The sequence below is a fragment of the Lytechinus variegatus genome, chromosome 8 (genome assembly GCF_018143015.1).
Source record: "Lytechinus variegatus isolate NC3 chromosome 8, Lvar_3.0, whole genome shotgun sequence".
NCBI lineage: Eukaryota > Metazoa > Echinodermata > Echinoidea > Temnopleuroida > Toxopneustidae > Lytechinus > Lytechinus variegatus.
The window spans coordinates 17,966,379-17,984,167 of NC_054747.1; the positions used below are offsets into that span (position 1 = coordinate 17,966,379).

General features: G+C 39.1%; 2 protein-coding genes across 2 annotated transcripts; both read right to left on the reverse strand.

The window, feature by feature from the left end:
* Positions 1-671: 671 nt before the first annotated feature.
* On the reverse strand, positions 672-7,543 carry LOC121420091. Its single transcript, XM_041614624.1, has 7 exons — positions 7,457-7,543; positions 6,535-6,700; positions 5,222-5,390; positions 3,743-3,804; positions 3,202-3,277; positions 2,631-2,746; positions 672-2,353 (listed from the first exon to the last, which is right to left on the reverse strand). The coding sequence occupies exons 1-7, from the start codon at positions 7,525-7,527 to the stop codon at positions 2,228-2,230; spliced, it is 786 nt and encodes a 261-aa protein (XP_041470558.1). The 5' UTR covers positions 7,528-7,543; the 3' UTR covers positions 672-2,227.
* Positions 7,544-12,515: 4,972 nt separating this feature from the next.
* On the reverse strand, positions 12,516-15,173 carry LOC121419526 (beta-2 adrenergic receptor-like). Its single transcript, XM_041613981.1, has 2 exons — positions 14,400-15,173; positions 12,516-12,809 (listed from the first exon to the last, which is right to left on the reverse strand). Exons 1-2 carry the CDS (start codon positions 15,171-15,173, stop codon positions 12,516-12,518), a joined length of 1,068 nt encoding a protein of 355 aa, XP_041469915.1.
* Positions 15,174-17,789: the final 2,616 nt, after the last annotated feature.

The window sequence follows — 17,789 nt, forward strand, 5'->3', positions numbered from 1 at the left end:
GGTCTTTCTCGTAGTATCTTGTGAAATTATTGACAGGGTTGTGCATATCATTGATTCAACTATATGCAATTGTATGTGAATATTATCCCTTCTGATTATTTGTACATTTCTCCCTGTGTTATACTCTAAAGCCCGTATTCTGAAGTCGGGTTTAATTTAAACTCAGGTTTAAAGTTGTGGTTTAAGTATGGAAAGCCAATTGTTACATAAATCACTAACAGTACTTAGAGATATCATATTTCAGCCCATTCGACTCTCAAATCATTCATAATTGTCTAAGAAGTATAAATAGATGATTGTCATCACAATCGATGAATTAGGAAAGAGCACAGTAAACATAAGAAAAAATACAACTTAATGGTAATTTTGACACTTTTGGCTTCCCATAATTTTAGTACAGAGTTAGACCATAGTCTAAGTTAAACCTGACTTCAGAATACGGGCCTAAGAGTATGTGTCCTGGGGCCTGTTGCAGAAAGAGTTGCGTTTAAACGCAAACCAAAAAATCAATCGCAAGTCCAAAATGCGCGCTGTTGATTGGTTGAAAATCAAGTTGCGCTTGATTTTTAGAATTGCGATTGATTGCAACTCTTTCTGCAACAGACCCCTGCTTGTTAAAACTCTTGACTGATCAATATATTTTGCAAGCTTATTATCATTTTTGATAATTATTTTGACATAATAATTTCTTTGACAACACACAATTCTTGAAGAAAACTTTATTGTAGCCCTGATTCTTGAATAATTTCCTTTTAAACAGTACTGATTCGTGGGTTGCAAATAAATTGTATTATTTTTGTTGTTCAGCTTTCCATATGTGATTTGAACTTTGATTATAAATTCGATATGACCAAAGACCAAGGGGAAACATATTGAAAGGCTTGAATGACAACTAGAAGCATTGTTGGTATGTTACTCGCTGCCATCTTGATTTTAAGATAGATTTCCTGAATAGAGTTGAAGTAAAACATTGTTCACTAGAAGATTGCTTTGTTACAGACCATTAGCAGAAACGTCAAAAGAGTAAAGAAAGAAATGTTGATATTTCTTTTCTCAAAGAACTTTCCAAATATATTGTACACAGACATTTAGCTGTGATACTTATTCTTTTTTCATTTATTGTTTTTATATGAAGACACTTATATCATTCTAATTGTTCTCAAGCAATATGGGTTGCCATGAGAAAAATAATTGTATGTTATGAAATATGATGGAGATGCATACGTGTATGTAAATTCAGGATCCCGTTTCATGAAACTTCTTCTCACTGTTAAGTTACATGGTACTGTTATAAACTACCGAAATCCATCAATTTGAGTGGTGGAGAACAAATTTGTTATTGATAAAAAAGTTTTGTGAAACGGGACCTTGGTATATTTGATGACGGGGAAAGAGGAGACCAAGTATGAGAATTTGTTCTAAATTGTATTATTCATGATTGGAATAATAATCTTTATTTCTCTGGTTTTTCTGTTTAATAAGAACCATTGAAAGAAGAGAAAATTAATAAAATGGTTCTTTTATAACAGAAAATAACATGGTAGCCAAGCTGTTTTCGTTTGTGTGTAATTTCACGTAGCCTCGTAGTTAGTAAAATTCAAGGCAATGATCTGAACACTTTGTGGTTTCAATTAATACATCATTTACTTTCTCTTATATTCACTGAACTAGTGAATGGCTTTCATCTCTGAAGATGAATTTGTTATCTTCCCTACAGCTAATCATTCTCTTTTCACTGACTAATGAAATGTATCAAAAATTATGATTAATGGATGTATTAGGTCCCCATAATTAACTGAGATGTAAGATTGATTTAACTTCACTCAACTGCTGATATACAGTATGTACGTATTGAAGCGATGCCTACTTCAATATACATCGCTCCTTGATTGGTCTTTAAAACAGATCCAAATCTACAATGGAGAGATTTCATTCCTTGAAACTCTGCAATGCCCCCTGCTAACTCTAGAAGAAAGTGAGCTCGAGGAATCATGTTCCTTCAAATGTTATTTTCATGCCTATACTAGAGGCAGATCAAAGATTTTGAAATTAAGGGGGTGTTAACTGCAAAGAGGAAATTTGAAAATAGAGGGGTTGCAAATGACATTTTTACCCCCTTAAATTTGTCTATGTTAATGTAAATGTTCAATAGGTGATTCCTAAAAAAAAGGGGGGTGGGATGGGCATCCCTCGCACCCCATCCTAAATCCACCACTTGGTTGTATGACTAGAAATGTCTCATGTATCCGGGTAATTGAAGGATTCCGCCCTCTATTGCCGGATACCAGCATAGCTTGCGTCCGGTGATGGACTTGGAGTAGTCTGGAGGCGCTCCACCATCAAAATTGGAGACCTGTGAAAATATATTCAAAATGTCGAAATAAAGAATAACATATAAAGGGAAGGGAACAACTCAGCCATGGGAAAAGAATATACAAATAATGCACAGAGCTTATTCTGGTAACCTCAAAAGACAAACGAATCATTGTGATGCATTATCTGTAAAAAAAAAAATATACGAAATAATAGGACTTTGGTAAGGATGATATCGTAAAAATGCTCTTAACTCAGCAATGATAATGTTCCTTCTAAAAACCATTTCATACCTGGATTCCCAAATGATATCATACCTGAAGCGTCGTAGCTGGCGCGCTCTCGACCAGTCTCTTCGATGTCTTCCATCGGCGTGGTTTCCCGAGAGGGATCTTATCGGGTAAGGGTTGCCGAAGAATACCAATACTCTCATCTTTCAATATAGAAAAGGATACCAAAAACAATTTATTGGAACGAAACAATATGAAACTTATATTTTCAAATTTAACGATTTTTTAAATTAAACCAATTTTATACCACAATATACCGCGTTTTATCATTGCATGTTATAAGATATAAGTACATGTACTATAGGCCTACGGATAATTTGACTAAGGATTATAGGCATGTTTGCATGATTGAAGTGAAGTTTTCTATCCATGGCGCGTTGCAAAGTGCTCGTATCGATCGAGTATATTATAATCATCTTTATGATCCTACACTGGCAATGTAAGGAATGACAACAACGATATGGAAGAAGAGGAGGGGGAAAGAAGGAGAGGGGGAGGAAGATTGGGTGAAGGGGGAGGAGGAGGAAGACAAAGGAGAAAAAGGGGGATGAGCAGAAAAATGAGAGGAAGGGGATGAATTCGTGATCTCTGAACTTACCCAGGATTTTAGGGATTATTTTCCGTTTTCTTGGGACATATTGAAACGGAGATGAAGTCGTCATCATAGTTGTTTTCTAGATTCCAAAGATAGAGACGATTGAGAAGAGAAAGTAATTATAATTTATAGGTAAGTAAAGGAAGATTAGAATGGGAAGTAGAATAGCGATGATGATGAGGATGGTGGTGGTGATGATGATGATGATGATGATGGTGGTGGTGATGATGATGATGACAATGATGGTGGTGATGATGATGATAATGGCGGTGGTGGTGATGATTATGATGGTGGTGGTTATGATGCATGATAGGGAAAAAAACACATTTCAATTGACAATCAAATATTTGCCAACATAAGCAAAAATGTTAACTATAGCACAAATGAAATTCGATTCGGCCATTGTGAAAGTCACGAAGATCTGTCATATATTTCTTTAGTACAAAACCTAACTTTTCTCTTTCTTTCGAAAGAAGGAGGAAAATTCAAAATGGGGAAAAGGGATTAATACCTAATAAAATTAAACCAAGAAAATTGACCATACCTTTGCACATGCTGGTAGAAGGGGCTCCTCTTTCTTGTCTGAGCTCTTCGCGTGGGTTGGCACTGCCACACAATGGAAAATAGTTTCATTTAAATTCATTTAAATGATTGTGCTGAACTTATTTTTGTACATTTAGATTGGGCATTTTTTTCAGTGACCATTACTTTATATTACAGTTTTCAATGATTTTCCTATAATAATATCTTTCTGATTTTCTACCTCGGGATAAGCCTTTCGACGTGGGATGCCCACACATTGATTAAAGGATTTCGAGTACATAACAAAACAAGATGAAGCCCTGGTTCAGCATGTTTATTCGATAAAGATCACGAAAATTCAATCACGAAGTTGCTTTGTCGGGCAGTGAAATGACACGCCATTTCGGTATATAGCTTACACATGTACCTCTATCACATTTCTGCTACGGCGGCCGTAGTATACAGCGAATCGAAAACAGCCGTTTTATCATTTTTGTACCAGCGACATAGGTGGTACAAAACGGCTATATTCGACTCGCCGTCCGGCCGACGTAGGGGGAATGTGACCGCGGTATTATGCTGCAGTCACATTCCCCCTACAGCGAGTCGAAAACAGCCGTTTCGTTCATTTATATCTAAATGTAGCTGGTACAAAAAATGACATAAAAGGCCGCCGTATAGGAGAAATGCGACTGCGCCATTAACAATAGCCGGTATCTTCCCGTTAGTATAAGTTCAATACAATAAAAGTGCTTCCGGGCTACCATATTCAAATTTTATGCATACCTTTTTAGCAAACGTTTCTGAAAACCTGAAAGCTTGTCAAAGGTTCGACAAACATTATCAACAAGTAGTGTAAAGCAGCTAGGCTCCAAATGTTGGAGTTTATTCATTACTAGCATGTTAAAAGAATATTTCGTCACTGCTAGCAATTAAGGTTCTGGGAAAAGAAACATTCAATAATTTGGGTTGGATGTTGTTTTCTATGGGAATTTCTATTACGGGTGCGTCAAGTATATAACGACAAAAACAAAAGATAATGTATGCGTCAGGGGCCGCGGAATGGTTTTGAAGGGGGGGGGGATGAGCCACTAGGGTGGCTGACCATGCAAAAATCATAATCAGATGGTAATTTTTACGTTTTTATACACGGTTTTGGAAAAGAGTGGGGGTAAAGCCCACCCAGCCCCCCCCCCCACGTTTCCCCGGGCTTGAACAGGCTCATTAATTACATAACCCATTGAAAGCGCTTTTCTATTCTTGTGAAGCCAGCCAGTTATTGCCGCCGTAAGTTATAGTGATCAGGGGCCCGTTACAGAAAGAGTTGCAATCAATCGTAACTCTAAAAATCATGCGTAACTTGATTTTTAACCAATCAACATCGCCCATTTGGGAATTGCGTGTGATTTGGGAATTGCGTTTAAACGCTACTCTTTCTACAATGGACCCCTGTCATGCCTGTTAACAAAGTTAAAAAGGAGGTTATTCAAGGAATGCTCACCGATGCCTGAGGCGGCAAGGTGCTTGTTCTTGTTACACCCAAATCTCGTGGTCCGATCGGGCGTGGTGGGCGGGAGTTTAAACTGGGCTTTCATCAACGACTGCATCCAGCATGATCTCGACGTCGTAGGATCGACCTGGTTGATGATCGTCTTGACAGTGCAGACGGGCTGGAGAACGACCAGGAAGGCGATGCGGTAAGTGATGTGTGTTGGTGAGAAAGAGGGGGGGTGGGGGTGGGAGAATGGGGGCCGGGGTGGGGTTTCTTTGTATCTCCTTCTCGTGCGTTTGAGGCATAAACGAATTTCAGTTATAAAGGGTACGTGTAACCTCTATGAATATGATTCATTTTGGAGACATATATACGCCCACCCTCACGCCCATTCCCCACAGGAAAGTATTGGACAATGATGACAATGATGATGAAGATGGTGATGATGGTGACGATGATGGGTGATGATCGGATGGTTATGATGATGATTGTGGTAATGATGATGTTGATGATGATTATGATATGAATGAATAAATGAATGAATAGATAATTATTAAATGAAAAATAGTAAATAAAGTTAGAGAGAGACAAACACATTACATAGACTTGACAGATTATTTCTAGTATCCTTTTAGTGTGATTTTTTTATATCTTGTTACTTTCTATACTTATGTTCTTTGTTTAATCTAGTTTTATCTGTGTATGCCTTTCTTGATGTATACTCTGATAATTGGTTATAATGGACCTCTTGTTTATGCAGCTGAGTCGGGAATAAAGTCTTAACTTGATTTTTTTTATTATTGGACGGCATTAATATAGACCAGTTCGTAGTTACTCATGGACATTTTTGGTCAAATGACCTTTCATTTTTTTTTCATTATGATAAGCAGATTTCAAAGCAAGATATTACGTAAGCTTGCCTTACATAGCAGGATGAATAAATTGAATAGACCAGGTGACTAGATTTTTGTATTTGTTGCATTCCTATATACTTTGAATGCATATCATAGCATGTTGCACAATGTACTTGGCAAACTGTGAAATACCAGTCGTTCGTGGACGCATTGTTGTTTTTGTGGATGTAAATGGAAACCACGATCCAAAAGAACATATGAATAATCAAGACATCAAAGTTGATGCTTATCTCATTAGATTTTAAACCAACATGTCACTTTAGTACAAATGACCTTCTTCTGATCATGCGTAGAATCTTTTGATCATGCGCAGAAAGGAACTACGAACTGGCTGCATAAACTTAGAAATATAAACGCCTATATAGCCAATTTGAAATGAAGAGGGATGGGATGTGTCATTCTGTATACCTCATTTGTCAACCTCCGAAGATGTGCAACATGTTTCGGGTGTGGCTTATTCTTCCTGTTGCTTGACGTTGGTCGTTTGTGTCGTAGTAAGATTGTTTTGGCGGTAAAATCCGTCTGGTAATTGGTCAACTCGGGGGCCCATTCTGCTCCCGGTTCACCAATTACTCTGCAAACATTAGAGAAGCCGTGTTTACATTTTTTTTTACAATTTGTGATTTCATTAGTTATAATCATCATCATCATCATCATCGTCGTCGTCAACATTATCATTGTAATCGTCATGGGCGGAAATCTGTCCCCAAAGGTAGAGGGACCTAAAAAAAGGGTTTTCACCTAAAATGTAAGGTCATTTAATCCAAAATACATGTATTATTTCGATTGTGAATTATGAATTTTTCTCCATCATAAAAAACGAAATTAGTACGGGGGACATTTGCATTTTATATTTTGTCCCCCTCCCCCCTACAATTTTGGTAGGGGGACGCGTCCCACCTGGGATTTCCGCCCATGGTAATCATAGTCCTCCTCATCATTATTGTCCTCCTCCTCATCACCAGTATCATCATCACCATCATAATCATCATCATCATCACCAGTATCATCACCATCATCATCATCAGTATCATCATCATCATCATCAATATCATCAGTATCATCATCATCATAATCGTCATCATCACCATCATCAGTATCATTATCATCATCAGTATCATGATCACCCTCATAATCAGCATCATCATCGGTATCATCGCCACCACCACCATCATCATCATCATCACCACCATCATCACCATCATCATTGTCATAATCGCCACCATCATCATCATCACCACCACCACCATTTAATACACTACGATATCATAATGAATGCTTTTAATAATATACTCATTAATATTTACGAAAATATCAATGATCATCGTACCGTTCTCTTGTATTTAAGAAGGTTGTACGGTTTGGCTTGACCAAAGGACAGACTACGGATGCGCTAGCCATTAAAGATGTCTTTCCAGTTCTGTTCCTTTGAAATTTCAAATTGAATCCTGGGTAAAATCCTGATTTATTTTTCTGCGACTCTAATTGGAAATATTACATAGTTTTCTTATAGTGTTTTGTGTTCTTAGTATAGGAATTTATACATCTCTGTTTTTATCTGTAGCTGTAGCTGTGGAAATGAAGTTCTTGCGCATGCGCATTATTCTACACACTTCGTGCGTACGTACCGTATTATTACGTCATGACTCAGACAAGACGCTGCAGCAGCGCCTGCAGTGCGCGTGCGCAAGCCTTGCAGTCGCTATACTGTGACGTAACAATAAGATAGACTAGCGTCAATGATAGACTCATTTGTAACAGGGACACGGCTCGGGGGTTCGACACGCGAGCCGTGTCGAACACGGCAATTTTATGCTGTGTAAACGCGATCACTGTGATCCGCGAGCCGTGTCGAACACGGCTTTTTTGTTCCGCCAAAATCGTAGGTTTCAACCCGCGAGCCGAGTCAGACTCGGCAATTTTTTTGTGTGTAAACAGAAAGCCGTGTCGAACCCTCTTGACCTAGGTCACTGCGCGCGCTTTCACTTTTGGCATTGTTGTTGTTCGCACGGACAAGATTCGATTCCGGCGGTGAATTTCCCGCCTTTAATTTGCGACGTCATAATTCTTCTTCCGTTCGAGATCCGCGAGCCGTGTTGAACTCGCCTTTTTATATGTACGTATAAACGCGATCACAGCATGCCCTCTTCGCAGCGTTCGACCCTGCTTGAGGATTCAACACTCGAGCCGAGTCATGTGTAAACACAGTATTAGAGAGTCGCGTATACACCCCTTAAAAATCAAACGAATATCTGGGGCCGGCCTGTCTTGATCCGATCAATCGCAACTATGGAAAGCCAGCAATGTCAACATCTAAAATACATATGTTCAGAATACTTCCTAGAAATGATGTATGGACATACATTCAACTGTTTTTTTTTCTTGACAGTTCCGTATGCTTCTCTTTGTTTTCAAAGGACATTGAGCAAATTTCCTGAAGAAAAAAATATGACCTTGATGGTTTTACATAATACTTGAGATTGATCAGATCAAACATAACTCATTGTAAGACGGGGCCCTGAAATACGTACTGGCCAAAGACCTAAAAGCTTCTGATTAAATTCATGATCAAGGCTCCGTAACACAAAGGTTTGCGATCAATCGCTGAATACCAATGACCTATCAAGATCATCGTTGCATGCGCACTCCGTTTAAAATACTGACCAGGAGTCAATCAGTGAAGTTCTTTCATATTTGCAATTCATCGCAAATCTTTGTGTTACGGAGCAGAAGTCGTGCTTGATTTTAGAAGTTTTGCTTGATTACAACTATTTTTGGAACCAACACCAACAAAATAGTGATGAATAAAAAGGGACCATTCCACTAACACGATGTGAAACCTCGATCCATCCCGATCATTAGTTAGATCGGCGGAGGCAGGGATGTATAGGAAATCGCCAAATCGGGAGCAGCCGCAGCGTAATATCAACGTTGTGTTGAATACGGGGTTACAGCGGGCATTTTATTCAGATCGGCATGATCGGTTTCAAATTTTGAACATGTTCAAACTTTCATGCCGATCTTCGCGATCAGAAAACGCGTATTTTGAATCGTGGAGGAAGCGGGAAAACGGCGTAAGCAACACGTCGCGCGGTCGTGGGATGAGCGTAATCAGGTCTTTCCGCGTGCGTACTAACAGCGGCACACAAACGTGCGGATTAATCCCCGTTCCTTTGGAAATTTTTATTACTGCAAATTATATTTTGCCGACTTATGCCAAACAAAAACAAAGCTATAGCAACCACAGAAACAAAATCAAACAATCTTCAACCACAGCGTATATAATAATAAAAAAAGCCGCATCATGTTTTAATTTCTCCTGCATTTATTTGTCCCATTATTTTCAAGAATAAACATGTAGTTGAGATTAACGTATTTTAAACATTCACCCATCAAGTTGTCCCTATATTTATTGACTTCAATCCTTATAAGTACATGTGGTTTATGTTTTATTGACAAATGCTTACATAATGCATGTATTAAGAGAGACATTTACTAATTTGCATGTGCCACTGTACAATTTCATACATAATTTTCGTGAAGAAAATGTGAATCGACTATTGTAAAACCCCAGAATTAATTCGCATCTATGACGAACTACACCACTTCCCTTTTTAATAGTGTATAATACATGTTTAAATGTGCGATGTAAAGCTACGGTATAATCTATTTTTACACTACCTTTTCTTCCTTCTGCCTTTCCCCATCTTTTCAGCCCTGTGTTAAAAAAATACTATAAAAAAGAGGGGCGGTCACCCACGTGACCTATTCTAAGGCACAGGCCCTCGATGATCCGCATTATTTATATTGCGCCATATTTCTGCGTGCGGAGCGATAAGTACAATGTATCCATCACTCAAGACGGTAGATGTAGTGCCAGGCGCGTAGCCAGGGGGGGGCGGTCGCCCCCTAAAAAAAGCAAAAAACGTCCCCAAAAAGAAAAAAAGAAGGGAAAAAAAGAGAGGAGAAAACGAAAAGGGAAGGGAAGAAAGGTAGCTTTGTGTTATTTTCTTTTTATTCTTTTTTTTTCTTAAAAGAGAAACTCCATCACTCTTGCTCTAAATTTATATATGAATTTTGCTTTCGCGCTGCGCACGGTTAAATGACAATATTGTAGTTCTCCATTGTTTTCCCACCCTTTCTCCAACCCTGTTTTTCCATCTCAGGTATATGTGTTTCTTGCCAGTTAAAGTTCAAATGTAATAGGGCATGGAATTAGAGCCCAATTAGAGTAAGGTTAGGCCAAAGTATATGAAAGTTATCTTTTTTTATTCATCGCGCAACTTCTGATCGGGTCGGCTCCGGGCGGGTAAATTTTTTATATCAATTTCTGCCGTCACCTCTATAAAGTCAACTTCTCCTGCTTTTCAGCTCATTACTAAACAACCATAATTTTGGGGCAAACAGGTTCCTAAAATTCGTGTCGTATTAAACAAAAAAGTACAATATTTTTTTTTCAAATTCTATTAAACTTCATGTCATTTCCCTTTACATTCATCTCCTGCCCTGTTTTGCGCCCTCAGTTTGAAATTTTGAATGACACTGAAGTTTCTTTATAATTCAAAATGAAGCACTTCAGGATAAGTCAAAGAAATTAGAATCCTTTTTTTATTTAATTTCAATAAATCACAGAAGTTTCAACTTTTGCGCACTATTTCTTCGTAAAGAAGTTCAATAATCTTAGAAAATCATTTGAATTAGAGCCGATGGAGTATTAGAGATATCTGCATTGATGAAACGTCCGCCCTTTGAAATTTCAGCGTTTCATTGCCCTGCGCGGGGCTGAATATCTTCCTCCCGGCATATACACACTTCTTCTCCTCAGTTTTGCGAGTTAAAGATAAATTATGCACTTTCGCTAAATTGTTTGTAATCAAATCTGATCTTTCCAAGGGAAGAATTCAATATATCTTTGAGAAAACCCTTTAGTCGGGACCCTATTCATGGCAAAAAATTGATAAAACGCTTTAGCTTCCGCGCTTCGCGCGAGGTTATGTATTTTAATTTTCTCCATTGTATTCCTTTTTTGTACGTTCACAATCACTTTTTGAAAACAAATTAAGGTTCATGAAAACAATGTTCAAAATCACAATATAGTCAACTGAATTGGAGCTGATATAGGTACTAAAGATAAGAGAGACGGCTCCTTTTCATTTTAATTTATGAAACACTCAAAGCTTCGCGCGGGATGGGGAAACTCCCCCTCCCTGCACCTACCCCTATAGGGAGCGCTCCGCGCGCTCTGTAAGTGTTGGCACGCTTTGCCTGCATTTACCGCCACCTCCAAAATGAAATGGTTGTGTAGTGCATCCATAATAGCTACTACAGGGAATCGGAGCTGAATTCCATGATAATGAGATGCACATCTTACAAAAGTTTCATAATATTATAATGAAACATAAGCAGTCAACCTCTTCTGGGGGAAGGGGAGAGGGGTCTTACCTAAGCACACCACATCGTCCATACATTTGAATTCCCACAATGGCTATCTTGTATTATACATATTGAAAGTTCGAATTATCAGAGAAAAACGATCTGTGAATGTATACTCAGGGGCGGATCCAGGAATTTCCCAAATGGGGTGGGGGCACATTTTCCCGAGGAAAAATTTGACAAGCCCCCAAAACACAAAGTTTTTAACTAAAAATTATATATTTCGTCCCAGAAGAAAAATTGACAAGCAAAAAAAGGGGGTCTTCACTATCAAACGAGGGGCACACTTCTGTTTTAAGCCATTTTAACATTACAAGGGGGCACGGGCCAGTAAATGTATTGTTTCTTCCTCCTCTTTTCGTACAAATTTCCAGAAACGTTCAAAGTTTCATGCTGACGTCACAGGAGGGACGTAAGCAGATCCCGTAGGGAACAACCTCCTCCATCCCCGCACCTCCAAAGGGAAGAAGCAAGGGAGGACATGGCTAAAACGTACTCTAATGATTTTTTTTCCACAATTTTTAAAAAGTGCAAATAAGGCACACCATGCCTAGCTAACGCCGCACCCGGCGTTTTTTCTTCTTTTTCTTGTTTTTCCTTTGCGTTTATGCTTTCTTACTATACAAATATAATGCTATGACTGTATACCAAACACCATGCCACTTGTCTCATTTCAAATTGTAATTTGATTGAACATAATCTCGAATGAATTATTGTATTTAATTGTTTGAAATTTCATTCCAAAAGATTCCCTCCTTTAGAAACACAGCCAAATGATAGAACGTTGGTACTATTATTACATTGAAATAAAATTAGCCACATTAAAAAAATAGACCCACGAGAATATGAGGGTAGGAGAGATTTCATGATAAACGCAATATCAGAAAACGAAGAATGAAAGATCCCTCTAAATAAAAGCATATTTTTCGTGGGCCCCCTGGATCCTTGCCTGATCATTAACCTCGGCAATAACGGGTCGGGTGGCATATCAAACCGAATACGGTTTTCCGAAAGAGCGGTTGCGAGACGACGTAACAGATCGGATTGAGTAGACCATTCACGTAGACCAGCCACCCCGGTACCAAATGAATCCAGCTGGAGGGAACGAGAGCCGGTTCGATCGAATATATAACGGATACGATCGATACTGGACACCACGTGATGAAGAAGGCGATGATGATGAAGAGGAGTGTCTTTGTGGCGCTGCGAACCTCCGATTCTGATTCACGCTTGGCTACCTTCTGACCACCCTAAAACACAAGAGACAAATGAATAAACGATTAAAACAGTGAAATTAATAATCTTCCAGAATAGGACGGCACCTTGCGGCAACCTGCCCCCCCCCCGACAAAAAAAGATTATAATATTATAATTCCATGACCAAGGAAAAATGAAAGGGTAAATGGTAAAATACATAATCATTTTTTGGATGTTAAGTTTAAATTTGTCAAAATACATATTCAAACTTTTAAAAAGTAAGTGTTCTCGTTCGCTTTGACAGGTCACTAGGCCCTATACTATTCAGAAATCGTTTCCTGTACAAAATATTTTGCCCCGTTTTTATACTCAATATGCTAGGTATGTGCCTTTAGAATTAAACGAATAGGTTACTTAAACCCTCAACAAGAAATGATACAAAATACCAATGCAAAAAAATCTAATTCATGCAAGTTCACAAATTAATTAAAGAAAAAAGAAGTAAGAAAAATAAAATATTTTCCACATTCATATTCGATAGAATTTCCTCCCGGAAAACCTTTTATGCGTAAACAAAACAAGTAGTTAAGTCTATTTTATTAATTATTTCCAGGGGGCGGATCCAGGGTTTTCCAAAGGGGGGGGGGGCAAATTTTTTGGAGGAAGATTTTGACAAGCCCCCCCAAAAAAAAAAAATTAATAAATAAATAAACGTTTTTAACAAGTAAAGGATATTTCGTACCCGAAAAATACTGACAAGCAAAAAAAAATGGCCTTGAGTTTAAGAAGTGGGGGGCACACCTCTCTTTTAATGGCATTTGTACATCAAATTTTTATTTTGCTTCTTAAGGGGGGGGCATGTGTCCCCTGTGCCCCCCCCCTTGATCCGCCCCTTAAATATGTCTTGTTTAACAAGTCTCCAACAGGCTACACACCGGAGCCAAATGAAAATTGAAACTTCAAACGGATGATTGTTGAAATTTCAAATGATTGAAATTGAGGGCCTGGGAACGACTTTTGAAGAGGGGCTGTTGGTTTTGAAAAAAAAAGACAAACCAAAATAGTTTAGCTCCAAAATGAAGATACTTTTGGTCAGGAGAAATGACCAAACAAAAAGAGTTTTGCTCCAAATTTCTACATTTTATAGCAAAACCAAGGTGACTACGCAACATCCCCCCATGGCCAATAAGGTGGGGCGGGGGGGGGGGTAAGTCGTGGCGAGTATAGCAGTCTTGTGCGGACCAATTAGTAGGAAGATCGTTAACGGGGTACCCGGGCGTGTTGTGGGGGGCTTAATCACCCATCATTCGGCCAATCCTAAAACACCATTGTCAATACTGTACAAAACGTAAGATAGAAATCACAATCTCAATGTGAGGGTGTTGGGGGGAGGGAGTGGTTGCATGGTCAGCCTCCACTTCTGACTCAGCCTAAACCCACCTCCCCCCCCCCTTCACCTTAACGCCCGTTATGCGGCCTCTGCGTAAGCAACTGGGATCTAAGACTCGAAATTATGCATTCCTGTGGTTTTATGGCATGATTTTATATTTTCCTTGATCGAAATTCAACCAGAAATAATCATATACATGTATGTTTGAATGATGCTAGTACCATAGAGATATATACGAGTGGCTAGTACTCACAGACTCAGCTGTGCTCTGAGGGCCCTGTTTCTTGTCACCATCACCATCTGATTTGGCCTGTCCTGAAGACTGTTTAAGGTCACCACCAAACTCCCTGTCGATGTGCTTCCTACCGGATGTCTTCATAATCTTGGTGAAGATCCGTACGTAGAGAATCAATATCACCACAAAAGGTATGATGAACCGGGTAAAGACGGGTACAATGTGAGCGATCGGGTTCAGGTAATACCATATGAAGCAACTTTCACCATTGTTGTAGTCCAGGACGAAATCGGGAATCGTGGCAAAGGAGAACCAGAAGAGGAACGAAACAACCCACACGGCGGTGTTGGCGTAGATGGCCTTTCGCTTGCTCCTGGTGGTGAAGTGCCCGATGGGATCGTAGGTTGCTCGGTGTCTATCGATGCAGATTGCAATAACAATCAGATTCGACACATTCTGGATGGCGAAGAAGATTAAGTAGAACAGCCTGCACCCAATGTTATTTGGGATCGGAGAGCGACTTAGTAAACTGTGTACGGCCGTAACGATTAGGAGGAATCCAAAGAGAAAGTCCGAGATTGTAAGGTTTATGATGAAGTAGTTGTTGTAGCCGCGGAGTCGTTTCTCGACAGCGAATGCAGCCAGGCTGAGGCCATTGGTCGTGATGATTAGGACCACCAAGAGCAGGGGTAGGATCAGGGCGTGGAGACCTCGTCTCTCATCATCCGTTTCCGCCGCGGATGATCCTGTTGGCTCCTCGACAAAGTCGGTCGCATTCCCGTCGGCATACATGGCGGACAGTAAGAAAGAAGTAGCTTCTAGAATTGAATCTACCTAATTCAAGTTATGTATTCTCCGAAAGATGTTTGAAGATGGGTTCAGCCAGGAGTGTAAATATTCAGCGTTTGCACGAATATGAAACCTTTCGAGTGACAGAAACTGAATGAATTGAAGTTATGATTGAACCGTCGCTAATTAGTTGTCACGACTGCTCTACGTCTGAAATGTCTCGCCTTATATTGCAAAGTAGTTAAATGGTTACGCATTTTTTTCACATAAATAATACATAAAATGTCTGGCCGGAATGTTTTACGGTCAAAGCTTTGTCTTTATTTTGGAATTTGGGCTCAAGTTAGGTTAAGCATAAGATTTGAAAACAAAGGATTTTTGTAGAACAACATCGATTTGTTGGAGATGAAAGATGAAGAAATTGATTGACCTATCTCGAAAACATGCTATAATACAGATAGGGGTGAGATCAATCAAAGGCTCAAAGTGAAGAAACAAGTAGAGAATGTCAGGCAAGCCAAGTTTTAAGTGCTTCCAATCATATTCTCTTATTTTCTTGTAGATAGCCACATCCCTTTGTTACTTACTTTTGTGGAGAAGCAAAAATCTTTCCAAGAAATCAATCCAAGTCCTACGTTTTACTTCATTCTTTAAAGAATGGTTAGCAACTTTGTATCTCTGAAATATCGATTTTCATGCAAGCTACGACAGGCATTGTGCAATGTTGTATGCCAGCGGCAGCGAAATGAATGACAGATAATTGTTTTTTTTATTTTCTATTCTTTGCATTGCCAAAAATCTATCATTTTGTAGAGTCTACCTTGAAATTATAGCAAGCATGCATCGTCTGAAAAAGAAATGATAAAAGCGGTGATCGGAAGAAATACAAGTTTTAATGAAAGATTTAAATGGAGCAAGACAGGAAACGATGCGCAATAACAGAACTCAACAAGGTACAAATAATGAATTGTAATTCCATTCCTTTATGCTTCTGCCTTGTCTCAATACAAACATGACAAATGGTCAGATGTAGCTGGAACATGATAAATGATGGGGCTTTTTACATTAGGTTCGATAATAAAGCATCAATTATCATTTAATTAGTTTAATGAGAGGAGGGGCAGCAAGAACAGTTCAGATTTTGCAGATTATATTTTTGAATGAGCGGGATTTCTGAAAGTAGTTTTTGGTTTATTGCTTCGCAGAAACTGGTGGAGAATTGTGAAACCCAATGGTTTCCAACTTCTCAAGTCAGTGCGACGCATAGTAAAGACATTGGTAGGTTTCCCAACGTCAAAAGTACCATGAGTGTTTGCAAATATGTTTTCTTTGCTCAGTGACAAACGGGAGTTCAAGAACAAAGTATTTTTTTATAAAGAACAACAGTACTAAGAAGACTTTGTCGAAAAATGACAAGCCCGGGTTTTAGCAGTTTCGTCCAAGTTTCTGAGAAAATAAAGCCATAAGGACCATACTGCTGTTTTAATTACCCAATTTTCAAGAAAGACTCCTTTGTTGTTCCTTGTAATGACAGGCCATGAAGAAGATATTGATGGTGGTGATGATGACGATGGTCATTGTGATCATGATGCTGATGATAATTATGATAATGATTATTATAGAAATGGTTATGGCGATTGTGGTGGCCTTGATCATGGTGGTGATTGTGATGGGAATTTGCCAGTGATGGTGATGGTAGCAATGATCATTATGATCATGATGATGATGATGAAAATTGTGATAATGCCGGGCATGACGGCTTAGTGGTCGAGAACACTCCTCATTTAGTCTGCTGTGCATGCCCTTCACTCGTGACAAGGGTCTGAACGTGCAGCCTACTAGTACCTTGAGTACTGAAGGCCCTGAATTGAAACAGCAAGTTTTGTATGTGCTAGTCTTTACGTGTGGGGACCCACTTGTTGATCAAAGTTTCAATCAGGGTCTGTGACTGAAGACTACCTCATTAACGGGAAGTGTAGGCTCGATTGAGTCATACCGTAGTCTTGAAAATACCCCCCCCCCTGACTTAATTGCCAGGCGCTCGACTTTTGAAATTGGAGAACGATCTACTTGAAATTCAGCTATATAATAGTCGAAGTGCCTATCCTAGGGAAATACAATTTTATTATTACTATTATCACTTTGATACTCCAAGGCTAATAAAATCACCGTCACTCCTCTGAGGAAGTCAAACCCAAGTTTAAAGTTGATCCTTCCTTCTTTTTTTGAAGTTATCCAAAGAAAACGGGATGGACGCACAATCTCTAAGACGGATGCGGGTTGATACTGAGATATACCCGCACTCTTACTATGCTTACATATCGACGTAGGTCTAACACACAAACTTTTCACGAGAGCATTCTTTCCACAACCAAATCACATCACTTCAAGATCACGTGATCAACAATGATAAATGTTCTCCCATCATACTTACGCTCTATGCTCAATCTCCGTAAAATCTCTAGGCCAACTCAAACGGGAAAATGACCTTTTTCCATAAAATTATTGATTGGCAGAACCTACAGATTGATTGTATCGTCTACATGTATCAAATAAAAGTGAGACGTATATGCGCGCGTTGATGGCTCATCACATGTGTGTGTGTGTTGTTTTGATGAA

Bases quoted from the DNA above. Each gene is read 5' to 3' on its own strand.
- LOC121419526 (XM_041613981.1), bottom strand. From the start codon at position 15,173: ATGTATGCCGACGGGAATGCGACCGACTTTGTCGAGGAGCCAACAGGA. The intron at 12,810-14,399 runs GTGAGTACTAGC...CTTGTGTTTTAG, and splicing joins CTCAGAGCACAGCTGAGTCT to GGTGGTCAGAAGGTAGCCAA.
- LOC121420091 (XM_041614624.1), bottom strand. From the start codon at position 7,527: ATGGCTAGCGCATCCGTAGTCTGTCCTTTGGTCAAGCCAAACCGTACA. The intron at 6,701-7,456 runs GTACGATGATCA...TAATGTTTGCAG, and splicing joins TTCTTAAATACAAGAGAACG to AGTAATTGGTGAACCGGGAG. The intron at 2,747-3,201 runs GTAAGTTCAGAG...CTATATTGAAAG, and splicing joins AATAATCCCTAAAATCCTGG to ATGAGAGTATTGGTATTCTT.